Source organism: Corylus avellana, chromosome 6 (assembly GCF_965113065.1).
Source record: "Corylus avellana chromosome 6, dhCorAvel1.hap1.2, whole genome shotgun sequence".
NCBI lineage: Eukaryota > Viridiplantae > Streptophyta > Magnoliopsida > Fagales > Betulaceae > Corylus > Corylus avellana.
Genome location: NC_142495.1, coordinates 26,137,608 through 26,163,024, shown reverse-complemented (window position 1 = coordinate 26,163,024; position 25,417 = coordinate 26,137,608). Strand labels below are relative to the sequence as shown.

Here is a 25,417-nt window from a genome sequence, read left to right as displayed (position 1 = left end):
TACTTTACATAATTTGTTGTGCAAAATGGGGAAACTACTAAGAGGCTTGAGGGGACACTTTCAAGCTCCAAATTTATTTTAAAATACTCTTGTAATTTGTTTAAAATAAAATTTGTATCCCCTTAAAAAAAAAATTTACTTTCGTTTCCCACATCTAAAATTTTTGTTTCTGCCCCTAAAATGCTCTGAAATTAAATTGCTTGAATTTCATTAAAATTCAGACAATCTAAAGGAAAAGAAGCACCCTAGCTGGATAATGTCATAAGTTTATAGTAATAATTTTATTAATAAAATGAAAATGAGAGAGAGAGAGAGAGAGAGAGAGAGAGAGAGAGAAAATCCAGGTGGGATAAGACTTACGAGTCTTGTGGCCCCCTCAGGCCTCCGTATAATATAAATAGAAGCTATGCCTTTTTAGTTTGGTCTGTTAGTAGACACAGAATCTGAGAAACAAAATCTTGAAAATCCGTTTATATTTGATCCTCTTCAAAGCCCTCCTTTCTTTCTTTTCCCATCACCATTTCCAATCTCTCTCTCTTTCTCTCTCTCTCTCTCTCTCTGTGTAACGCCATGGACAACGCCAATGATAGCAGTGGGTTCTTGGACGCGGGAAAATCGGAGAGAGCAGTGTGGCTCATGAAATGCCCTCCTCTCGTAGCTCGCTCTCTCCAGTCTCCACCCGAGGCCTCCGACCCTTCTCGCCCCATTGCCAAGGTCGTCCTCTCCATCGACCCCCTCCGCTCCAACGACGACAACTCCTCTCCTCAGGTACTCCACGGAAAAATGCGTTACATTGTTATATGCGCGTGCGCGCGCGCGCGCGGGATTCTTAAGGTCTTGTCTCTGTTTCGCATTGTGTGGATTTCTAGGGTTCCGTGGTTTATCTCCGTGCATGCATTTCGATTTTGGATTTGAATCGTTGTTTTTCTCTTGCACGTGGATTCTAGGGTTTTGTGTTTTTCTCGCTGGGCATGCATTTGATTTTTGAGTTGAAATTGTTCTTTTTCCTTTTTCTTCTTTGCATTTGGCATTGTACGCGATCTGTTTAAGCCGTTTTTTTAAATTTTTTATGGATCTTTTATTGTTTGGCTTTTGTTATTTTTGGCATGAATTTCAGTTTCTTAACATTTATCGTAGTTTGGTTTTTGGATTTCGCCCTTCTTGTTTCCCTTTGTTTGGATGAATTTTCACTGGTGCTCAGGAGTTGTGATGTTGAAATATAGATAAAATATATAAAATACTAAAATATGAAAGAAAAAGAAAAGAGAGAGGGGAAGCGGGGAGAGATGTATGGGCTACATCTTGTATGTTCACTATATAAAACAATATTACATAACTCTCTTTATAAGAGATAATGAGTAGTGACCAAAATACCCTAAAATAGACATAAACTAATTAAGGGAGAGAATAAACTTTACAAGGAAATATAATAACCGAGAATAAAAATATTCTAACATAAAGAGAAATAACTTGTTAAGGAAAATATTAATAAACCTAATTTAGAAAATATAAAATATTCTAACATCCCCTCAAACTCAAGAGGTGTAAGCTTGAGTTTGGAAAATAGAAGAAATTAAAGGTATCCAAAGCCGATGGTTGGATCAAGGCAATGCTGGCGAGAAAGGTTGAAAGTGACGGCCTGAGAAATATTAGAGAACGGAGACGAGCCGCTAAAAGAATCTGGTGAAAAGCCAAGCAGCAACTGACAATGAGGCCGGAGAATGGAAACTAGCCGTTAAAAATCCTGTGAAGGGCCAAACCGCATTATGCCAAGATTCGCCGACAAGAAAGACGAGAAAGGCTGAAAGTGACGGCTGGAGAAATACCAGAGAACGGAGACAAGCCGCTAAAAGAATCTGGTGAATGGCCAAGCCGTAACTTACAATGAGGCCGGAGAACGGAAACTAGCCGTTAAAAATCCTGTGAAGGGCCAAACCACATTGTGCCAAGATTCACCAATGAATAAAGCTGTGGATCACAACAAATTTGAGAGATCGTCATAAGAGAATGCTAGAAAACACCATAGAAGCGTCTTATGGCTTTGATACTATGTTGAAATATATATTTTTTTTTGATAAGTATATATATATAATACTAAAATATGAAAGAAAAAGAAAAGAGAGAGCAGAAGCGGAGAGAGACGTATAAGCTACATCTTGTATATTCACTATATAAAACAATATTACATAACTCTCTATTTATAGAGAGACAATGAGTAGTGACCAAAAAACCTTAAAATAGACCTAAACTAATTAAGGAAGAGAATAAACCTTACAAGGAAATATAATAACCGAGAATAAAAATATTCTAACATAAAGAGAAATAACTTGTTAAGGAAAATATTAATAAACCTAATTTAGAAAATATAAACTATTCCAACAGTGATTATTTGTAGTCTCTTTCTTCCTGCATCCAATTCTTATTGAGTTTTCTCACTATTTGTTTGTATGCCTCTGTTTCTGAAACAGAATTTTGGGTTATTTAGTTCAGACTCTGTGGAATTTCTCAACAGTTTATGCTCTGTTCGGATTTTATTGCTTTGACTGTTATGATTTTTTTTCCTTTCATTTTTATATATTTTATGAGCACTCTCTTTATTTGCAACTTTCCATTTGTTTGGATTTGATTTTTCCACATGTTTTAGTTTGAACTTTTGGCTCCATACTCTCTCAAGTGTTTTACTCAATTGCAACATCACGGACTCACTTATGAAGTATGAACTGGAAGGCTAACAAAAGACGCCATCTTGCAGCTAAATAAGCTGCATCACACAAATGTTTTGGTTTTTATTCCTTTGTCTTCTGTGTTGTATTCTATGTTGAACGCTTGCTTGTAGTCTTGTTCCTTTTCCCTTATGGCATAGGAAAAAAAGAAAGAAGTATTAGCAAAAAATTCTATAGATAAAAAAAATTTATAAACTTTGAGAATGACAAGAAGAGGTTTCAAACCATTGATCAAAGTACTTCTTGAGTTGAGCAAAACTTAGTACATATTATCTTGGTAAGTATAAACAGGACACTTATCCACAATAAGGGTCTACTTCTAGACCATGACCATGACCATTATGTATTAACCACCCCTAAACAACATGCTAAAGAACGAGGCAAAGGTATCCACCTCTTAGTCATGAGCCTCTCTAGCAAAACTAACGTTCCATTGATTGGAGCCACCAAAAAGCTCCAGGTAGGTCACTACAGAGGCATCCTTCGCACAAGTAATATCATATAGATTTGGAAAGGCTTCTTTTAGGCCTTATTCCCACACCATAGGTCGTGCCAGAATCTAACATTGGACCCAACTCCCACCTCAAATCTTGAATGACTAGAAAAACTCTCGCCAACTTCTCCTAATATTCATTCATAATCTCACCCCATACGCCCCAACAGGCTCATTAGAACACCACCCATGCCAAGTTTAGCATCCACCACAACTTTCCACCAAGGCTCTCTCTCATGCGCATCGCCATAACCATTTTTCTAGGAAAGCACGATTGAACATCTGTAGGTTTCGAATCCGCAATCCTCCCTCAAAGATTGGAAAACAAACCTTGGTCCAACTTAGCAAGTGAAATTTGAAATTTTTGAGCGCCCCCCCCCCCCCCCCCCCCCCCCCCCCACATGCCAAGTTTAGCATCCACCACAACTTTCCACCAAGGCTTTCTCTCATGCGCATCGCCATAACCATTTTTCTAGGAAAGCACGATTGAACATCTGTAGGTTTCGAATCCGCAATCCTCCCTCAAAGATTGGAGAACAAACTTTGGACCAACTTAGCAAGTGAAATTTGAAATTTTCGCCGAGCCCCCCACCCCCAAAAAATAAGAAATCTCATTGAAGCTTCTCTATATAGTTTGCAACACCCACAGGGAGATGGAAAAGGGACATGAAATACGAAGGCAAATTGGAAACAGTGCTCTTGATAAGGGTAGTCATTCCCCCCCCCCCCCCCCCCCCCCCCCAAGATAAGTACATCATTTTTCAACTATCTGCCTGCCCGTGTTACGGACTGGGCCATCCGCTCGTAACACAGGTGGAGTGGGCCGGTTTTTACTGGCCCGCCCTTACAATCCTATCTTTTATTTTTTTTAAGTTTCTGGTTGCCCTTGATTCCTTTTGAGTCCTTTGGGTATGCTTTCCTTTCCTAGTGTCTTAATGTGATTATTTTCTTTAACTGATTAGAAAATATAATTTTTTCACATGATTTTCTTTAACTTATTAGAAAATATATATATTTTAAAAAAAGTAAATAGAAATCCTTGTTTCTCTTTGAGTATGTCTAAATTTCTTTTGAGGAAAAAATTTTATTTTTTTTATTTTTCACAATTTAATATTTGTTATTTAAGTTCAAGGAGAAGCGTCGGATTCTGTTCTATGTATATGCATCCACTTGTTCCCTTCGCTTTACATGCATTTGCTTAAATGATGTTCAGTTCACCATGGAATTGGCTGCCACTGAATCTGGACATATACCCAAGTGTTACTCTATGGATATGTCTAAAGACTTCATCCCAATGTCTGTGTTTTCTGAGTCATCACAAGGTAAATTATTCAATTTGCTTTAACATAATGTTACCAAGATCTATTTCCAGAATTTCTGCTCTAGTTTTTTGCCCCTTTTATTTATATGGGACTTGAGATTGTTTTGGTACTGTTGTTGCGCTAATCAAAGTATAAGCTCAATAATTGATTATTGATCAAACTCATATGAAGCTATTGATTTTATGAAATAGAAATTCATTTTATCAGTCATTTCTAAAGAGAGAATGCATGTTGCTACATTAGACAGACATATTTTTATGTGCTTAGTTGAAGCAATTGTCTCATGAACTCGCAACTGCATACAACATGCCACATCTTTGCTAATGCCAGAACAGGTTTGAAACACACAAGTCAATGTCAAAGTCCAATAGCTCATGATGATTTAAACTTTTTGTATGAATGATGACTTTGACTTTTTGATATTTGAAGATTTTTGATAATCAGAAGATATGAGTCTGACTTTTAAATATTAGGGAGATATAACTTCAGATTAAGCTGATCCCTTCTGATGATTTAGCGACAGATGTGATTTGATCATCCAGGCTTTGATCTAGAAACCATAGTTCAACAATGGTATAGTACAACAAGCAATAGGAGTTTAGAATGCACTAATCCATCAACCAACCATTGTGAATAGAGAAACAATTCAAACAAAAGAAGAATATCGTTGCTATAAAGATTTAAATTTTGTGCCTCCATATGTGACAAAAACAGATGGTTTCCGGTTTTATTTGATAGGTAATTTTACTACCAACATATAGTTGCAGAAAAAGTTAGAAGAACTATATTGCTGGCCTGCAAAGTTGAATGTGGAAACCGGGTTAAACATTCAGAGGAAGTGAATATAATTCATGGAAGTCCCTGGGTTAGGCTTCTTGATATGATATGTGTCTAGATCGGAATTCACTCTGCCCCAGGTAAAAATTCAACCGCACATGTTTATGCAAGTAATTTTCTTTTAGTTCTTTTTATATAAGCTGATTTTATTTTTATTGTATACCTATGAGGATTGAGTTCTTAGAGAGTGAATCCTTAGGATTAATTGAGTAGATAAACATACTGTCGAGAGAGCCATAGACCACTTATTTCCCTGACGTGATTAGTTATAGGTGTACTTTGGATTGTTCTTTAACATATATATTTCTTCTTTTAGGACTGGCAGTTTGGCAGACCTGATTAAACTGAGGAAATTCCTTTCATATTGCAGGGAAGTTTTCTGTGGAGGGAAAAATACTGAACAAATTTGACATGAAGCCTCATAACCAGGATATTGAGAACTATGGGAAACTCTGCCGTGAAAGGACAAATAAATATATGACTAAGACAAGACAGATACAGGTTTTCCTTATTACTTTCATATTTATGTGCTACTTGACTTAGACAATCGATAAAATATTTCCTTTAACTTCTTCCAAACTTTCTTTTCAGGTGATCGACAATGACAATGGAGCCCATATGAGGCCTCTGCCAGGGATTTTTAGTTTTGTGACTTCTGGACCTAGTGTACGTGTTGCTGCCTTCTTTTTGTGTATAATATTCGTATCTAAACTTGTGTATTTCACTGCTTGATATTTCAGGGGACACTTACTTTATTCTGGCACTATATGCAAGTCAGAATATTTTTCTTTTATTGATTTTCCACCCTGACGTATAAGGAGAGCTGCTTTTTTTGGAATAGGATAAGAAGAAAATGCCAGCTAAGGGATCAGACATGAAAAGAACAAGAAGGGATCGTGGTGAAATGGAAGAAATTATGTTTAAGCTTTTCGAAAGGCAACCAAATTGGACTTTAAGACAACTTATCCAGGAGACAGACCAACCTGAAGTAGGGTTTTTTTTTTTTTCACTTAATTACTACATAACTTTGATTGCTCTCCTTTTGATACTTTATATTCCTATTTGTGTATACTCTAGCTTGGTATCTGAGGGATGTAAGCTCTGTAAATTTGTGACGTAGGACAAACAATAAAACAAAACTCACATGGTAAAAGTAGGGAAAAGAGAGGAGAAAGAAGCTAAAAAGAAAGAAGTGAGGGGAAGAGACGAGGAAAGAGAGAAGCAGCTAGGGGGAAGAATAGAATATTGATATGGTTGTTTGGGACTGATGGATACTCTGGGTTGGAAACGAGCAAATGATGGTTTGATACTGAAACAATAGATGGGGATAAGGGGTTTCAGTGGTGTGACTCTGAGGGATTTGTCCACGGTGTACAGGATCATGCGACTGTTAATGGAAAACAATTGCAAACACTGATATTTGATGTAGGACAAACAATAAACATTGTTTGGGACTGATGGATACTCTGGGTTGGAAACAAGCAAATTATGGTCTGATACTGAAACAATAGATGGGGATAAGGGGTTTCAGTGGTGTGACTCTGAGGGATTTGTGCACTGTGTACAGGATCATGTGACTGTTAATGGAAAACAATTGCAAACACTCTGATATTTGATGTAGGACAAACAATAAACACCAAAGTCACACAGTAAAAGTAGGCAAAAGCGAGGAGAAAGAAGCTAAAAGAGGAGATAGAAAAAAATGCTAGAAAGGAGGGGAAAAAGAGAGAAAGAGAGGAGAAGCTAGAAGAAGAGAAAGAGAGAAGAAGGAAAGAGAGAGAATCAATTTGTCATAACTTTATTCAATCAAAGTCTACTACATTGCAATATAAATCAAACTTAAATACTCTCTACTAAACCCTAACATAACCTAGGGCAATGCTCATTTTAAGGCAACATCCATTTATTGACTTGCCTAACATAGTCTAAGGCAACACCCATTTATTGAATTACCAAAACTTGATGCTTGAAAATTAAATACTAATAACCCCATTAATTAATATGGCCTAAATAAAATTAGGTGGACCAATTCTACATGGAACATGCCATAAAACTGGTTTGATAGATAAACTAACTAAATTTACTCTTGCATTGTGCCCTCTTGTGCTGACTGATATAAGGATCAAAAGTTAGTGTTCGTAATAATTCATCCCAATCTCTAACCAGCAAAAATATTTACTGTACTCTACAACCAGAGATCTGGTTTTCAGAATGATTTGTTTAGCAAATCCATTGGCTGAATAGCCAACCAAATGGACTTTTACAGGCCAAATGACGAAAACTACCTTTTGGTTTTGTTCCTTGTAGTGCTCTTATCTATGTTAAATTAACTTCTCATTGTGATTCATTACGGATGTTGTCTTTCTGCAGCAATTTATGAAAGACATACTGAAAGACCTCTGTGTCTACAATAACAAGGGAGCTAATCAAGGATCTTATGAGCTGAAGCCAGAATACAGGAGAACAAATGAGGAATCAACTCCCAAATTGGTCTAAGGGGTATATATTTACTCTACACGGAGACTTTTGGTATTTGATCACAAGGTTATAACCAATCCTGCTTCTTCTTTTTTCCCCTTTCAGACTTCAATGCCCTCTTTATATACAGAATTAAAACGTTTTCGTCAAGCAAGCAAGAATAGATGATGCCATGATGGGCTACTCCACTTTCTTAAGTGTAATATGTAGATTTAGAACACTTAATTTTGTGTAGAATTTGCTGTTTTTATCCCTTGTTCTTTTTTTATTTATCTTGTCTTTTCAACATGTAATAGGTTTTTTAGGATAAGTTTACAGAGGAGTTCTTAAAATTTTAATCATTATTTGTAGTTAAATGGTTTAGATTTTGCTTCCTTAACATTTACTACGTATAGAAGATCCTCAATTTTTTAGGCTTTTGGTTTGTGTCCTGTGTACATAGGACACATAATTTAAATGTGGGAATTTGTCCTTGCCCTTTCTCGTCTCTGGGTGCCTAGGTATCCACAAGCCGAGGTGCCACGCATTACCAATTATTTATGTGACACCTCTAACTTGCGTCCTTTGTGCACAGGACACAAGACATGAGCCTTACTCAATTTTTAATTTTATTGTATTTTATTAAGTTAAATATTGAGATGGCAAAAGCAGAATATTTTTATTCAAATTAATGGTGAAGATTTTAAAAGTTGTACTTTAGAATTATCTTAGAAAATTGAGAGGATTTTTAGCTACTCAACTTTCACTGGGTTGTGTAGCTAGTGAAAATCTAACCTCTTTTTACTTATTACCCTTTTTTTTTCCTTTTTTGTAAGTACTTATTACCCATTTGGTTATACGCTTTCTTTTCATTTTTGGGCTCTACCATCGACCAGGCCTTAATCCAACGGATGAGAATCGAAAAGACAGTTCCAGCATTACCTAACAAATTATTTTGTCAGTGCTTTTTACATCGTGCATATCGGATGGGGATTGCTGTAATTGGTTGATGTTCGCTCATTGGCTGCCCGGATTGACTCCCGGTCCCAGGCATATCACGATTCAACAGCATAAAAAATGCTATTTTAATTATGTAGAAGAAAAATACGCCCGGAAAAAATATCTAGAAGAAAACACGTGCCTTTCCTGGAGGCAATTCTAAAGCCACACGTTGAACTGAATGAATCAAGAATGGGTTTGTGGTCAACTTAACGCTTGGGTGGTAGGTTTGGTCCACAATAGCCCAACTCCCTTCGTCCTCATCCTTGGACTATTAGTCTATTAGAGCATGGATAATTATTATATCCCAATATGTAATCAAGTGTTTGATCGACTCCAATCATGTAGGTGGTTCAATTTTATTGTGAAATTGTTTATATAGGACTGATTGTTCGAGCAGGAAGTTGGACAATTCAACTTATTCGAACAGATAAATTTTATATAGACTCTATCATATAAAAGGATGAAAATTTGAATCCATTAAATCATTCCCTTTCAATTCGGTTCGAGAAATTATTTTAGAAATTTCACTCATAAATGGGTTATAAATACCAACTCACCACCAGCTTTTCTATATGTGTTCATATGGCATAGAGTGTACATGCATTCAATTATTTTATTATTATTTTTTTAAAAAAAAAAAAACATGCATTCAATTATTCAAAACTACTGTATCAAACCTCTATTTTCAAACGGGGACTACACTACTAGTAGGGGGCCATGCTTTAAATAAATTTCATTTGTCAAAAGCTATCCAATGGGACATACTAATAGCTAGATAGCTATTATTCAAGGACACCTTGAATGTCAATTTGCAATAGGTTGGCAAAAACAACCCAGATTCTACTAGTTATTACATTTTATGAAATAAAGTTTTCTTTCAGGTTGGGTAAGATGAATTTCCTCTTCTTAATCTAATCCAAAATATTAAATTGATATTAATATATATTCTATACTCTTGAAAATCACATGTATTTTACTAAATTTGAAGAAAAACTTTATCCTTCAAATAATATCTTCTTTTTTTTTTTTAAAGAAAAAAAAATGGTTATAATACTCATGCCATTTTGCCGTTTTGTCTTAAATAGCTAATAATTTCTCCAAAAACCCTCTCCACCATATAAGCGCACACAAAAAAAAAAAGGTAAAATGCATTTTTCATGCATTGAAAATCACATGTATTTTACTAAATTCTGAGAAAAACTTTATCCTTCAAATAATATCTTCTTTTTAAAAGAAAAAAAAATTGGTTATACTCATGCCATTTCGCCGTTTTGTCTAAAATAGCTAATAATTTCTCCGAAAACCCTCTCCATCATATTATGCGCACAAAAAAAAAAAAAGGTAAAATGCATTTTTTATGCATTGGTGAAATGTGGGTTGACATTGTGCACCGATACATGCATTTTTTATTACTCTCTCTCTCTTTAAGATTTTTCTCCTTCCTCTTCTTATTTCTCTCCCCGACAAGTAACACATATTTCTCTCTTTTCACCTGCTAAAAAAAGATCGTTGAAAAATATGACCGTTACCAAAATGACTGTTTAAAAAAAACAACCTCGAAAAAAAATACAATCCATAAAAATAAAAATACGAATAAAAAAATTATTTAAATGGTACATTAAGAGCAATTAACTAAAAAAAATAAAGTCATTAATTAGAAATTCGAGTAAACTAATTTCGGACAGGGCCAACCCATCACCTAACTAATTTCAATATTTTATTGCAATAATCGTCCCGTATCACGTGTCAGAGCCCCATTTGTCTCCCAAATAAATTAATAAAAAAAAAAAACAAACAAATAAACAATTTCGACACGCGTTTCAGCTCACCGGCTGCAGAAGCCAGAGTAAGCGCTGACCCAATCCACCATTAAAACTAGTTTCCAACTTGGCGAGCTCTACTTTTTCTATCTCGATCAAAGGCGTGTGCATTCCACAGCCCACAAAAGGGCGTGTGCATTCCACAACGCCATTGTGCTCCCACAAAAGAAAGGCATCCTCTTCAACATCTTCATACACCTACTACCTCTCTCCGATTCCTTTCTTTGTATTCCTCCTCTCTCGCTTCTCGTGCTTTCTCTCTAAGCCTCTCTCAAAGGTAATGCATCTTTCTGGGTTCATTATATTGCAGATCGTTTTCTATTTTAACGCTCAATTTGTTCTATTTTGTTTGGTTTTATACAAGTATTTTTAGCTTCTGAATTTTGTTGTAATTTTAGTTTGCATGATCTATGTAATATCGTTGCTGAATTGGGTTTCAAAATTGAGTTTCTCGTATTACACGCCCTCGATTGTAATTGTCCTAGTTGACCGTGCTGCTGAGAAATGTGATGTTGGACTTTTGATTATTACAAGGTTTTTTCGCTGTGGCTTTGACTGGGCTTGGAATTTGCTCTGATCTCAATTAGAGGATTGGAGCAAGAGTTTGATAATTAGGAGATTTAGGTATGATATGTGGGTCAATGGTTTTGGGAAGCCATAAAGCTTCAATTTTTTTGGGGGGTGTTATAAATGCTTGATGGGTTTTCAAAAGCTGCGTCATATGCCTGATTTCTTGTGGCTACAACGGGATTTGGGCATCTTTGTTGAGTTTTAGCTTTTGCAGCTCGTGGTTTGGGATTTCCTTGGGGTTGGATTAGTCAACTGTGAGAATTCACTGCAATTAGCTCGTTCTTCTTCTCTGTTTTGTAATTTGTTTTCTTGTAAAAAGGTAAAAATCTTATAGGGGGGACAGTCGCAATAGACATTAGTTTCTTTAGTTAATGTTACACACGCTGTCAAAATTTGAATTTTCAGGATTATATAGGCTTCATTGTTTAGCTTTCTTTTATAAACTCATTATATGGATTGATCTTGGTTTGGAATTTGCGATTTCTTACTCTAGGAATGTGATTATGACCTTGTTTATGCACTTCCCCTATGTGCAGGGAACCTTGCTTTTTAATAGAAATGGAGTTTTTCTTCAGAGACCAAAATGAAGAGTCTACGCCTTCTCCGCTTGACATGGTTAGATGTCCATTCTTAAGGAACATTAACGAGCCCACTAATTTCTCCTTCTCATCATCCATGGCTTTCCCAATGCCTGTAAGTTGCCTATTTTCGATGACTGTGTTTAAGAATATTTTCTATGTTGCTATATACCCATCTTATATAGGTATCACTTGGTGCATTAGATTGGAAGGAATTCCCATCTTAGTATATGATGTTTCTGCATGGGATTTTATTTGCTGAACAAATATTTAGGCCCAAAATTAATGTATTCTTGAGCTGCCTCGTCATGATGCAAGCCCAGCTATTATTTAAAGCTGCAACCTTTCCTCTCTCTTATAACTTCAAACCCTTGTCAAGTATGTCTCAGGCTAGCATTATGCTTCTGTGGCTGCAGTAAGCCTGCCATTTCACCTGTTGTTCAATTTAAACATTTCTTATATGTTTTTACTTTTCCTGCTCAGGTACGTGGAGCCAAAGGTCCCATTTTTGAGGATGGTCCCAATTTTGATACGGCATTTAGGCTTTTCCATGGGCGCGATGGAGTAGTCCCCCTCTCTGGGAGATCATTCGTGCGTTCTGAGAAAGTAGAGTCTGAGTCAGCCCCATCCCAGTTTAATCCTTTAGCAGCTAAGGCAGCCACTATCAGCCTGTCATCCTTTGGAGGGCCCTTCAGTTTTGATTCATTTTCTGAGAAGTGGAAGAATCAGCAAAGAAAATCCCAATCATCCAAGAAAGATTCTTCTTCTAAGGTAAATTATCGTCAATTGTTCAAACTATGATTTTCACATTTGATTTTGTTATATAAATTCAAGGCACAGTCTAAATTCTTACTTGGGAACAATTTTATGCATGGTCTAAAGGAAAGTGTAATTTCAGTTCTCTGAACTTCTCAGAGTATCATCAGTAGTAATGAATATTGCGGATTGGATCATTGAAACTGGTCAACTGACTGGATCTCATTTGTCTTGAAATTTCTTTTGATTGTACATCTTCTCATTATTCATGCTTCTCATTTACTTGTCCCTTAATGAGTTGTACATTGATTTTTCAGGGAGGAAGTTCAAAGCACGAGGCCTTGGGCAATGAGTGGCTGCAAACTGGAAACTGTCCCATTGCAAAGTCATACCAAGCAGTTAGCAAGGTTCTTCCACTAGTTGCCAAGGCATTTCAGCCCCCTCCAGGCATGAAAATCAAGTGCCCACCTGCAATAGTTGCAGCCCGAGCAGCTCTAGCACGGACTGCATTTGCTAAGAACCTCCGCCCGCAACCACTGCCTTCAAAAGTACTTGTGATTGGGTTACTGGGTATGGCAGCAAATGTTCCTTTAGGGATATGGAGAGAACACACTAAGAAATTCTCACCAGCCTGGTTTGCTGCAGTTCATGCTGCTGTTCCATTCATAGCCGTTCTTAGGAAGTCTGTGCTGATGCCCAAGTCAGCTATGGCTTTTACGATTGCAGCATCAGTGTTAGGACAGGTCATTGGCTCCAGAGCAGAGCGCTACCGAATGGAGGCAGCAGCTGCAAATAAATTGGCCATTGCAGGAACACCTGTTGGTGGGTCGAATCAGCTACATGTGATCAAACAAAATGGCGGACGTTGTGGTGATATTGTGAAGTGGGATCCACTTGAGCTGTCTGGACCTTCTTCGGCCGATGTTTATTGCTAGTTTTTCTCAAGTCATGCCATCGATCTGTTGTATCCTTGTGTTCTAAAAGATGTAATTCTTTGTATTTCTTTGTTTTCTTCAGCATATGTTTGTTTTTTTCATATTGTCCTCGCTCTTTGTTCCTTAAAGAGGAATACTTTTCGGCAAATGAGGGAAATAAAGATACCAAATGACAATGATTTACTTATTGATGTACTATTTTCGTGAGTGGAATTGTTCAAGTTTGTTGGAAATGACGAGTTGTCAATGGAGAACGGGAAAGTGAGGTGAAGTAGGTGAAACCACAACCTCCAATGGAATTTCAACAAAACCGGCTGGCATCTTGTGAAAGCACGCTTTAATGCAGCCCACTTTCGTTGAAAGTATATTTGGAGCAGTTCAACTAATACTTTTTTTAAAAAAAATCAGCATATACTCTCTTTTTTTATTCTAGGCAAAATCAATCTATATTCAACCGCTTGCTGCTTTAGGTGTCATGACTCATGCATACATGTTATGATATAAAGAGAAAACTCTCAGTTTCATAATTTTGCAAAATCTTGATGATTGCATGGTTTCTTCTTCTTCCCTATGGTGAGGAAACGGTTGGATGCTACCATATATTTGAGTTTGTGGCTCAAAAGTTTGTCATGGAAGTATTACTACTCCCAAGGGAAAAATTTAGGTTATACTCGAAGAGTTTCATCCCGTGAGCCTCGATTTGAATTTGTTGGCTGCAACCTCTAAATTGGGAGGTTTTAGACGCTCATATGGTACTTGGAGGTGGTGCCCACCAAACGAGGTTGAACAAATTTTTTTGGCTGACGAGTGCCATGTCAGCGCATAAGGAGAGCGTGCGTTAAATGCATGTACGAAGAGCATAATAGGAAAAGTTCAATTTATAACTCCATTTATTTCAACGTAAAAAAGATTTTGGAAAATGTTTTTCCCAACTTTCTTCTCGCTCGTTGTCATCAATAGAACCGAAGTCACCACTTGTGCTGTTGTGGTTGCCATTGTGGATTTTTCATACATGTCAAACATTAGAAAATGTTTTCCACCAAAATCATTTTCTTGAAATATAATTTGGAGGCTAACTAGAAATACAACCCTAGCTCAATGATTTGTTTAGATTATTAAAGTCATTGAAATTTAGGTTCAGTTTTGCCTAATCAAATAATTTTAGGCCTAGAACTCAAATGACTAATGTTAGGGACCATTTTTTTATCATTTTTTAATTATCTTAAAATTGATGTGACTTTTAAAATCACCATTAAATTTTAAATAAATCATACTTGAATTTTGATTCAATTGTGATTTTAAAAGCCACATCAGCTTTAATAGGATAAAAAGATGGTCCCTAACATTACTCAACTCAAATTGGAGCGAAGATCAAGGAATTAAGATCCTCTTCATTTCATTTGAACCGGAGAATATCCAGTTAGTTATAGTGGAGAATTTTGTCTTTTCACTCCTCTACTATAACTACCTAGATATTCTCCGATTCAAACGAAATGGAGTGGATCATGTTTCGAGATCAAGGTTGTGTCATGCTAGGCCTAATTGACATGAGAAGGTAGACACACGTGTCGATCAATCGTCTGATGAAGTGCCTGTCGTTTTAACAAAAACCCTCGTCATCGTCAGCCCAGGCCGTCGCTCACCGTTCGAACTGTACCATGTCGAACCCTCCAGAAACAAGTCGGCCTCCGACATTCGGATTGCCCTGGCCTGAGCTCAACGACGGTCTGTTCTACAACGACGTCGTTCGACCCTCCGATTCCGGTCCGCTCATTTCCTACAAACAAATACTCTGTTAGAATCAATGACTCACTAGATTGCTGAAAAACTAAGCTAATGAAAAATATAATTTTCGATTTTCCTTTTTCTTTTTTGAGTTGGTTTAGGTATTATACAAAAAAAAAAAAAAAACATTTGAGTAGAGGAATTTGCTCTTTTTTTCCCGACTTTGACCTCGACGGTGCGTTTGATTTACAGAATTGACACTGATCGAGTTCTACTCTAGCAAATACAAGAATTCAGCTCCTCCGCTAGGGTAAGCCTATAAAATTCGATCAAATTGCATTGTCTGTGCATTATTTTCGATTTCGATCTCTATCTCTGCTGTTTTCTCGTAAACCAAACAGATGACTATGAACAGAGAATTGTTGAATCTTTTGTCTCTAATTCTGCACTAATTATTGAGCAGTTGGATGCAGCGAATTGAGAATGGACAGGTTCGATTATCAAAATCCGGAAAAGGTTTTTTTTTCAAGAATGAATTTGCAAATTTATTAATTCTCAGGAATCCCTTACTTGCTGTCCTGCACAGATAACAGTTGATGGTATTGCTGTTACTGATCCTAACACAATCCTCAGGTTCTTTGATGGAAACTATTTGAGTTTGAATTATCTACATACTTTGTCCTCGAGAGATTCTCAATTTTTTTTTCTTTCTAATTTTATCTAATCAAATTACTAGAGTCGGCTCGGAGATTGTCTATCATAGACTTCCTTGGAGAGAGCCTGTTGCGCCATACTTGCTTGAAGTGTTATATGAGGATGATGATATGGTAATTTTTTTCTTTGAAATATTTTGGTTCAGGTTACTATGTCTATAATTTATTGTTTTCTTCAACTTTGGTATTTTTGGATTTTATGTAAATTTACGTTTGTAATATTCTGTTATGTGTCTCGTACAATCTTTTTACTAGATTATTTAGATTATTATTATCTTCTCAGGTCGCCCTTAATAAACCTTCTGGCCTACAAGTTTTACCTGGAGGCCTTTTCCAGCAACGGACGGTTTTAACACAGCTTCAATGGCGGGCAAGCAAGCAGAGCTCTTCTGTAGCATGCCAAGAACCACACCCTGTTCCTGTTCATCGCCTGGGAAGAGGCACGTCAGGTTAGACCATTACTTTCAACGCAGAGTTGTGTGCATTAGATAATTAAAATGTACTTCCGTTTTATGAATCAAGCATAAGAGGGATGGCTTGCTGATCTGATTGATTTCTGACCACGGGCAATTTACTTGACAAAGGCAGTGGTCGATGCGCATTGAAACAGAATAACAAGAGAAAAGGATGTCAAATGCTGAATGTAATTTTTTTTTTTTTTTATGGTTTGTGGTCAAATCTCACAGTTAAACTCTGAGTTAACTCATGATAGACTGTCATGACTGATAGATTTCATGTTGCTGAATGAAATAGGATGAGTACAGTGCATAAAGTAATGATACTATTTTGTTTCTTTTGTAGATAACAGATAAATATTTCTTGCCCCTCTATATTTTGTAATGTTCTCGCTTTACGGCTTTACCGTTCAACATGTTTGTCTTCTTTGGGACTAAGCAGCTGCTGGTCATACTATCTAATTGTATTTTGGTCTTGCTGGTTTGTCTGGATTCTAGGAATATTGCTTTGCGCTAAGACGAAACTCGCCAAAACTCGCCTTGCATTATTCTTTGCTGATGGGACATCTCAAATTGAAGGCAACAGGTTGGGGAAATGAGCCATTTTCTCGTGCTTTTTCCTGTCTTTAGTTTATATGTTAGCCAATAATCATGATCAGATGATATGTTTCATATATTGATAGTCCGTTTTTCCCTTGATGATGATTACTGTTAGTTTCTACAATCCTTAGGCAGTAAATTAAGTAGCTTATCTGTCTTGTTATCTTTTGGGAGAAAGAAAAAGTTAGGATTGAAGATTGCTTACAGTTCTTGAGGATTTTATAATAGGTTTTAGTATTTGCAATTCACAACCAAGAGTTGAGGTGATTAGTGTAAATGTTAGAATTATTTCAATCCATATAAATGTGTGTGTTATTTTCTTTGGTTAAAGGAAAAGAAGAGAGGAGTACAGAAATGTGTGGTGGAGAAGGGCGTGCATCACAATATACTAAGCAGAAAGTGTTCATAGGTGGCACAAAACCTTTTCTTTCTTTTTTTTTTTTTCTTTTTTAAGTAATAATCCAATCTTATTATAAGCGTAAGGAGCTCCTAAGTAAACCGGAAGTATACAAAAGAAAACACCTAACGAGAAAGAGAAAAACGAACAAGAAAACCATCATAACTAATGGATAGAGAGGACACATTAGCCATAGTCTAAAGATACAACATATGGCAAAAAGAGGCTAAAATATCCTCCAAGCTCCTCTCCAAGCCCTCAAAGCTTCTATTGTTGCTTTCTTTCCATAAACACTAAAAGAGGCAAGAAGGCATTATTTTCCACACCGCAGCACTCCTCAATTGAAGGCAAGCAAGACTAACTTGAAGGAAAGGCCTGATGAAGCCACCAAGCACAACCATTATCTTTGTAAACTGAGCTGTTGATGTGGCTAAAATGATAGACGGCTGACCTAAATTCATGGAACTGCAGTTCTTTAGCCTCACTAAAAGGTCAAGAAGGTCTGCTTTGCAAAACTCCTTATAATCTGGTGTAAGGTAAATAAATGATACCTACATAGGTACCTAGGGAACAATTATCTAACTTCAAGCTTGGCGGTTTACTTACAAAAAAAGAAGGTTTAGTGGTTTAACAACATGAAGGACCCACAACTCATGAATGGTACAACTATTAAAAGATGAATATCAAATGTGCACTGTGTTTTCAATACCTAATATGCTAAAAATAAATCCAATTGTGTGTTCTATTGCCTTGTATTAAGTATTACTCATTATAGCTTTCATTTTCTATCATAATATGCATTGCTGGTGAAATCTGCAATCTCACAAATACAGAAATACCAATGAGGAGATCTGTGGAGTAAGAAAAATTTCAAAGATGTACCGCGCACTAGTGACTGGGATACTTGATGAAGATAAGGTAACACCCTAGCACAACACTGTCTTTGCCTTATCCTCTTGTGTGTGTGTTTATGTCTGTCTGTGCTTTCTGAATGTATTGCCAGTTTTAATCTCTCATGTATAGGTTATGCATAAATAAGTAAATAGACTGATAGCTCAAAGAACTTTTATGGGTCCTGTCCTACATATGACTTCAAATAATTCTAATATGATTCTTAAAACCTTACCCTCTTTTATAAGAAGACGGGAGGACTCAACTGAAAGTTGGGGTGGAGAGAATAAAGAGTTCTAGTTACAATATATGTTTACCCTAGGAAAGAATTCAAAATTTTGCAACCCAATGCTAATGTAGTGAAATGGAAGTTTGAATACTTCACTAGCAATGTTACACAGAATGATAAGAAAATCATTGCATAGAGATGCACAGGGCCAGTTGCATTCATAGAATCAACCAGAATTGATTAGGAAATATGTCAATAAGCTGGTATCAAGTATGATAGCTGGAATTGAAGTGAATTATTGAATTTTAGAGTAGAATCAGATTTCGAATGAAATCACTTATTTGTGACTTTGAAAAGAAGAAATAGATGCTGAACTGCTGAAGGTGCTACTTGAACTGTTTGACTTCTTCTTCTTGTTGCTGAATCATCTTCATCAACTTTCTCCAATCTTGTCCTCAATTAGAGCTAATTATAGCTTCTAATGGATGTGTTCACTTCTATTGCATATTTTCTTCTCTTCCCACTCACCTTTTTTTAACTTTAACAATTTGATTAAGCTCATTTTATGGTCCCTTTTTTCCTCGGGTTATGATGGTCTTCTTGTTTAAACCTTTTAATGTTTTTTTTTTTTTTTTTTTGAAATATTTTCACTTATAATTCTGCTAGTGAGCCCTGACTCAAATGTCACCTCTTCCCCTTTAGAAATAAAGTGGAGAATGAGGTTGTGGGTGCAAGACCCATTGGGTTTGTGATAACTTACCAATATTATAAATATATCTCCGTTAGAATTCTGATTAGCAGTGTTATGCACTGAAAGTTATTTCTGCATTGCAGGTAATGATAAAACAGCCCATTGGAATGGTGCGGTATCCTGGTGTTGCCAAGGGGCTGTACGTTGCTTCTTCCTCAGGTTTATATGATTTATGTAACCTCTTAAATGGTGTTTTTCTGGGATGTAACATCCACTTGCTATTTCGCAAGTGTAATATATGTTTCTATTTAGTCTTTTTGCTACCACTTTATTGAATTAGAGCGTGTACTATATCATTATTCGCTGTCATTGATTCTTTGGTTTCAACCACATATATCTTTCTTATCATGTTTAAACCCTTTCATTAACTTCTCTTTTTCTGCAGGGAAACCAGCTCTGAGCAAAGTTGATGTTCTTGAGAGAGGCATGCAAGGGAACACAACATTGGTCCAGGTTCTCTAGTTTATAAATTAGAATTGCATGATAATGCATAAGTAAATCTACTCTCTTTAAGTATTTATATGTTGAATGATCATTTTATTTAGTTTCATTTATCCCAACATTATGTTAGCAATAGAGCATTTCCATGTGGGACCTGGGCATATCCACTCTCTCTCTTTTGTTTATTTATGGAAAACAGAGATCAAGGAACTCCTCAAACCACAAAAAGGTAAAGTACACTTTTAGTCCTCCAAGTTTGATTCATGTTTTTATTTCAGTCTTTTCCGATTACAAAAATGTTACCCTCAGACTTCCATTATTGTTTTAGTGTTGTTCCTCCATCCAAGTCCATTGGATTTTAGCTAATGGAGCAAGATGTGGCACCATCTAGATTGACATGGCATCTTTTAATCCACTTGGCACTTGGCAACGCATCTGCTAGGCCAGCAACATGTGATAGTGCCAAATCGCATTCTCCTTTAACTAAACTCAAAACAAATTTTGATGGAGGAACAACATCAAACAATGGTGAACGTTGGAGAGTAACATTGTTACAATTGGAAAAAAATGAACGAAATAGAAACACTAATGAAAGTCTGAGGACCAAAAGTGTTCTTTACCCAAAAAAAAAAGAAAAAGAAAAAGAAAAGGCATTCTCAACAGGGGAGAGAGAGAGAGTATTGAAAGGAATGTCATTAATTTGTAATTGGAATCATACAATCATTTATGCCGCTTAAGTTATATAGGAATTCTTGAACCCAAAAGATGAATCAAATAATCAAAAATCTTTGTCATGTAAAAATGATGGAACTGAGTTCAAATGTCAGCATGGAAGGTATTTAAATGAAATGTCGTTATTTTTTTTTATTATTATTATTTTATAAGTAATTTGTTGTTCCCAAGAGGAGGGAGAAAGGGAAATCCGAAGTAGTAACCTCCGTTTCATAAGGCGTATTCCCGAGTGAACTAGTGACCTCGTTAATTTTTTAAATCTTTAGATTGCCTAAATAGTAATGGCCTAATTTTGGTAGCTTCAAACGAAGTGTCGAATGTTAGCAATCACTGATAAGCAGTTGACCTGCATGTCTAGGGATTATCTGGTGAACATTCACAATTGGGAAAATAGAGACATAGAAAGTATTTGGAGGAAAGAATTTGTATTCTTTTTTTTTTTGGGAAAATGCAGTTTACCCCCGTGAAGTTTCAGGGGTTTTTCAATTTTAACCCCAAAGTTCAAAAATTGGCAATCTACCCCCCTGAAGTTTTAAAAATTGGCAATTTAAACCTTCCGTTTAATTTTTCCGTTAAAATAGACGGAAATCTATGAAATTACATCATTGCCCTTAGGCTTTTTTAAAAAAATTCCATCCAATTTAACGGAAAAATTAAACGGAAGGTTTAAATTGCCAATTTTTGAAACTTCAGGGGGGTAGATTGCCAATTTTTGAACTTTTGGGTTAAAATTGAAAAACCCCTGAAACTTCACGGGGGTAAATTGCATTTCCCCCTTTTTTTTTTAACTTGTTATAGCATAAATATATAGCATTCTCTAATATGTTGATCTATTTAACAGGTTGAAATTCAGTCAGGACGGCCCCACCAAATACGTATCCATCTTTCTTTCATTGGGCATCCTTTGTTGGGTAAAGTTTGAAGTGTTGTTACCTCTAGTATAGCTTAGTGAATTTTTGAACACTTATTGATATATCATCACTTATTCCAAAAGCTTAAACTAATAGGGAATTGATGTATTTAATTATTTAATCAATATTATAATACTCCCCTTCATGCGTAAGCTTAAACTCCCCTTTAGTAAGTGAGATTAAACACGTGAAATATTTAATTGATACCATATTTAATTATCACTTATCTCAAAAACTTACACTGATAGGAAATGGTCAGTTTAATTATTTAATTAATATTCTAACGTTTATTCTAATCAAGCGCCACCCTATTGCAGCAGATGTTGTAAATTCATGGGGAAGATGTGTCTTGTGTAGGTGTGTGGGTGTGACAGTGAGTAAAGAAGAAAAATTAAGATGGATTTTCAGATAGGTGACTATTTGAAGGAAATAAGTAGACGCTTATTATGCATTGCAGTGCAGAAGCCAGTAACTTAATGCATTGGTACCATTTTTTTTAAAGAATTCACTGTAGTTGGGCAACACGTGGAAAGAGAACAATGAGATGAGAAGTGTTAATAGCGTTGAGGAAACCCCCTATGTGAGTATAAACAAAGACAACTATGATTATTTATTAGAAAAGGTGAATTACTATAGGAAATGACCAAAAGAGGAAGAAAATGGTACCTTCAAGATTGAAGGAAAAAAAAAGTGCACTACTTATCAAAAAAAAAATTTATTCATTTTTTCTAAGTATAAATTTAGTAGTCTTATTAATTGTGTTATTGTTTTGTCACATTGCAACACCCCATGCCAAAACTTTCCTTCCTTATTTAATTTAAATCGATTATTTTTCCTTCTTCATCACTTGCATTTTTATTTTTTTTTTGTTAATAATCCTATTAGTAGAAAATGTGAGCTAGAAAAAAAAAGAAGCCTCCAATGGTTTGACAAAGATCAAAAGAGTAGTAAAGCAGGATGTTATATCATCAAAGAAATTTTTTTAAAAAAAAATGGAAAATGCTTTTAAACATTTTTTCCCCAGGTATGCTTCTCCTTTTAGTTAATTTTTACTCATTAAACAATTTCTCTTGCAATTAAATAGTCTGTGCAATAAATCAATATTTTCAATTAGTTATTGTTATCATATTACTTGTTTAAGATTTGGAAAATATTTTATTGAAAAATAAAGTTATGCTCAAGATTGAAGTGTTATTGAAGTATTACTAAATTTGCAATTTACAATCATGAACTGCTATAATTAAAAAAAAAAAAAAAAAAAAAAAAAAAAATCCTATGCAGCTATGTATCAAAATTAAAGTTAAGAAAGTATTGTTTGAACTCATATTGAGTAGAAATAAACAAGCTATTGGCATCAAAAGATGAACAAAATTTCATTTCTTATATTTTACTAAGTAATTGATACTTATTTAGTCATTAATCTATTTTTTTTCCTTTTCGAATTGATTAACGTTTTTCAAATTATATCTTAGAGATGATGCCCTAAACATGGGAGATTAGGAGCAGATTTTACTGCAAATCTTATGCACTTCTCCACGAGGAACACTTGTTTTATATTGCAAATATCAACCATTTTTCATTATTTAAGCATTTTAGATCGCACATTTGGTGAATTTATAATTAAATATGTTTGTTGTTTAGCTGCTGAGTTGCTTTGCCTGATTACGAAGTGCAAATTTTGGATTAAATATGTTAGTGGACAGCGTTTGAGAGTTATCTTTTGCCGCTTAGCAGGTGATCCTCTCTACGTTAGTGGTGGACAACCAAAGTGCTTTGATCCTGAATTTATTGATGAAAGTTTTGCAACAGACGGGTAAGCAAATGTTGATTTACAAGGTCAATATCTTTCTACTCTATTCTTCCATATTATTTTTTCCTAAGTTTTTGAAGACTAAAGGAATCTCTTTCATATGGAAATATTTTCCATATGGTGCTTTAGAAATCACCAGAATATAAGATATTCTCAGTGAGAATAGCTTCTTACTTCCTACAAACCGTTTACTGATATATTTCTTTTCATAACTACATCTTATAGTTTAGATGAGCTAATACAAGTCAGACAACTAGTGGGTCACTTCTCAGATGGTTGCCTCATCGTATTAGGCACTTTCTTCTACCTTGGTTGGTAACTAAACCCCCCGTCCCATAACGAGTGTCACTTTTCCCAAAATTGCTTGTCCCATAACATGTCCCATATCAGAATGGAAGTCTAAAACTTTTATTTTCCTTTTTTTATCCTCATTTTGAAGTTGTGTCCTTAATGAGAAGTTCAAAACACACATTTTGGGAGAACATACAAAAAGTTTGAATTATGAATTATCAAGGCAATTAATGTTCGTTCCTAAATTTCAACTTTTTCTTTTTGAAATTGTGATGGAGGTAGTATAGTGAGATGAACCTGTCTAAGCGTGAAGATCAAAGACATTGAAATTGAACCTGATCATGCACGAATTTGTTGTGATGCATGTCATTAAGCATTTTGGAATTGAACTTGGGCATTGTTGATCTACCAAGTAGCATTCTCTTTCCTCCATGTCAAATTCATATCATAAAACAGCTTTAGCTATCTCCATTCTTTGACAATACAAATGCTACCATTGAAATTGAGAGACAAGAATAGGTTACTGTTGTAAGTTTGATACAAGTACTTCATGCTAGTCCATATTTTTTTCACAATTTGTAGAGGGTACCAAAGGCCAATAAAACCTGTTCCAGGGGACTGTGGCTACTGCTTGCATGCACATCAACTGGTTCTTTCTCACCCAACAACCAATCAGGTGAGTACAGGAATAGGCGTCAAAAATGATGTAGTGCTTACAAATTCAGAATGCAACTTATAATCATCACTCAGGCATGGTGATAAGTAAGCAAGTACTCTTTATGTTCATTCTAATAATCATTCAGGCATGGTGATAAGTAAATACTCTTTATGTCAGTAAACAATATGATTTTTCTTGTCCCTATAACCACCTAAAGGTATGCCCCCATTTTGTTAATCCACTCAATGTATTATTATTATTATTATTATTATTAAAGTTGAGAATCATTGCATGGGCCAGAATTTTCTTAATCGACGAGTTTCTATCAAGTCACTTCTATCTTTTTTTTTTTGTTAGTGAATCATGTTTGACATTTGCTTCACTTTCAAAATTTTGGTCGACCAAATTGTATAGCATGAGTAGCTGTTTTGGACCATACTGGTTACCATGATCAGAATCACCAAGCAAGGCAGCCTAATCCAACTGCTAATTATGCTATTGCAGGTAATTAAAATAACTGCACCTCTTCCACCTGTACTCCGAACACAGAAGGAGGCCGAAGTAAACACAAGTAATTAGCAGCAGGCCAGCAGCACTATTGAACATGCTACTGCCAGTCGCCTGCAGAAATGTGGGGAGCAAATGAAAGCTTGCGTTGCAGCCATGCTACCTTTCGACAGTAGGAAGATGATTTTGTTTTTTGTTTTTTTGTGTTTTATTTTTTTTTTTTATATACAATGTCGTGTTTAAAGTGAAACGTTGCAAACGGCCGATTTGTTAATGCTTGGCCATCATTTCCCTTCACAGCCCTTAGTTTTCTAAAATAATCTCAAAATAGAACAGAACTGTTCTATTTGTTGGAATTACTTCCGATCAACCCCCAGAGAAATTCAGCCCACTCTTTAGGCTCATTTTACATTGGCCATCATGTTAATCACTTAAAATATGTCACATCACCATACATAAAATTAGTGCAAAAAGGTTGACTTCCTTTAACTTCATATGTAATATGACGTGATTGACTTCAACTTCAAATCCATATTTTCTTCAGGTGGTGGTAGTGGTACCCATAACAAGATCAACCCATTAAATTCTCAAGGTCAGATCTAAGTAGTAAAACTCTTTTGACAGTACCATCAAGACTTTCAGACGACCCCCCAAATAAATAAATAAATAAATAAATAAAAAACAAGAAATGTGAGAAAGATACCAAAACCATCTGGATGTGTACAGCACTTAGAACACTTAAAAATTAGGAGTTTCCACAAGTGAGAAGTTGAAAGCAATCACAAAAGTCCTGGAAGAAAAAAAAAATATATC

General features: G+C 35.6%; 3 protein-coding genes across 7 annotated transcripts; all 3 read left to right on the top strand.

Annotated features, from left to right (window-relative positions):
- The first annotated feature begins 442 nt into the window (after positions 1-442).
- On the top strand, positions 443-8,191 carry LOC132187287 (Transcription initiation factor IIF, beta subunit). Its single transcript, XM_059601552.2, has 6 exons — positions 443-768; positions 4,430-4,538; positions 5,746-5,876; positions 5,967-6,041; positions 6,217-6,363; positions 7,746-8,191. The coding sequence occupies exons 1-6, from the start codon at positions 571-573 to the stop codon at positions 7,869-7,871; spliced, it is 786 nt and encodes a 261-aa protein (XP_059457535.1). The 5' UTR covers positions 443-570; the 3' UTR covers positions 7,872-8,191.
- A 2,548-nt stretch (positions 8,192-10,739) lies between these two features.
- On the top strand, positions 10,740-13,727 carry LOC132186780 (uncharacterized). The gene is made up of 4 exons (XM_059600842.2): positions 10,740-10,931; positions 11,761-11,917; positions 12,286-12,573; positions 12,876-13,727. The coding sequence occupies exons 2-4, from the start codon at positions 11,783-11,785 to the stop codon at positions 13,491-13,493; spliced, it is 1,041 nt and encodes a 346-aa protein (XP_059456825.2). The 5' UTR covers positions 10,740-10,931; positions 11,761-11,782; the 3' UTR covers positions 13,494-13,727.
- A 1,302-nt stretch (positions 13,728-15,029) lies between these two features.
- Positions 15,030-24,974, top strand: LOC132186810 (Pseudouridine synthase family protein). Of its 5 annotated transcripts, none has more exons than XR_009440774.2 (14): positions 15,030-15,257; positions 15,471-15,528; positions 15,682-15,709; positions 15,805-15,851; positions 15,955-16,045; positions 16,215-16,380; positions 16,885-16,972; positions 18,217-18,301; positions 19,338-19,413; positions 19,640-19,707; positions 21,269-21,338; positions 21,659-21,918; positions 23,073-23,151; positions 24,022-24,033. XR_009440774.2 is itself a non-coding variant. In XM_059600880.2 (14 exons), the coding sequence occupies exons 1-14, from the start codon at positions 15,152-15,154 to the stop codon at positions 24,674-24,676; spliced, it is 1,134 nt and encodes a 377-aa protein (XP_059456863.2). In that variant the 5' UTR covers positions 15,042-15,151; the 3' UTR covers positions 24,677-24,974. The 5 variants fall into 5 exon arrangements, 2 of the variants coding, with proteins under 2 accessions (XP_059456863.2, XP_059456864.2); XR_009440772.2 differs by having other exon boundaries at positions 21,656-21,918; XM_059600880.2 differs by lacking the exon at positions 21,659-21,918 and adding an exon at positions 24,602-24,974 and having other exon boundaries at positions 15,042-15,257; positions 23,070-23,151; positions 24,022-24,115.
- Positions 24,975-25,417: the final 443 nt, after the last annotated feature.

Coding starts and splice junctions, on each gene's coding strand:
- LOC132187287 (XM_059601552.2), top strand. CDS start 571: ATGGACAACGCCAATGATAGCAGTGGGTTCTTGGACGCGGGAAAATCG. Junction 6,042..6,216: donor TTGTGACTTCTGGACCTAGT/GTACGTGTTGCT, acceptor TTTTTGGAATAG/GATAAGAAGAAAATGCCAGC. Junction 6,364..7,745: donor AGGAGACAGACCAACCTGAA/GTAGGGTTTTTT, acceptor GTCTTTCTGCAG/CAATTTATGAAAGACATACT.
- LOC132186810 (XM_059600880.2), top strand. CDS start 15,152: ATGTCGAACCCTCCAGAAACAAGTCGGCCTCCGACATTCGGATTGCCC. Junction 15,710..15,804: donor AGCGAATTGAGAATGGACAG/GTTCGATTATCA, acceptor TGTCCTGCACAG/ATAACAGTTGATGGTATTGC. Junction 18,302..19,337: donor GGATACTTGATGAAGATAAG/GTAACACCCTAG, acceptor TCTGCATTGCAG/GTAATGATAAAACAGCCCAT.
- LOC132186780 (XM_059600842.2), top strand. CDS start 11,783: ATGGAGTTTTTCTTCAGAGACCAAAATGAAGAGTCTACGCCTTCTCCG. Junction 11,918..12,285: donor CCATGGCTTTCCCAATGCCT/GTAAGTTGCCTA, acceptor TTTCCTGCTCAG/GTACGTGGAGCCAAAGGTCC. Junction 12,574..12,875: donor AGAAAGATTCTTCTTCTAAG/GTAAATTATCGT, acceptor TTGATTTTTCAG/GGAGGAAGTTCAAAGCACGA.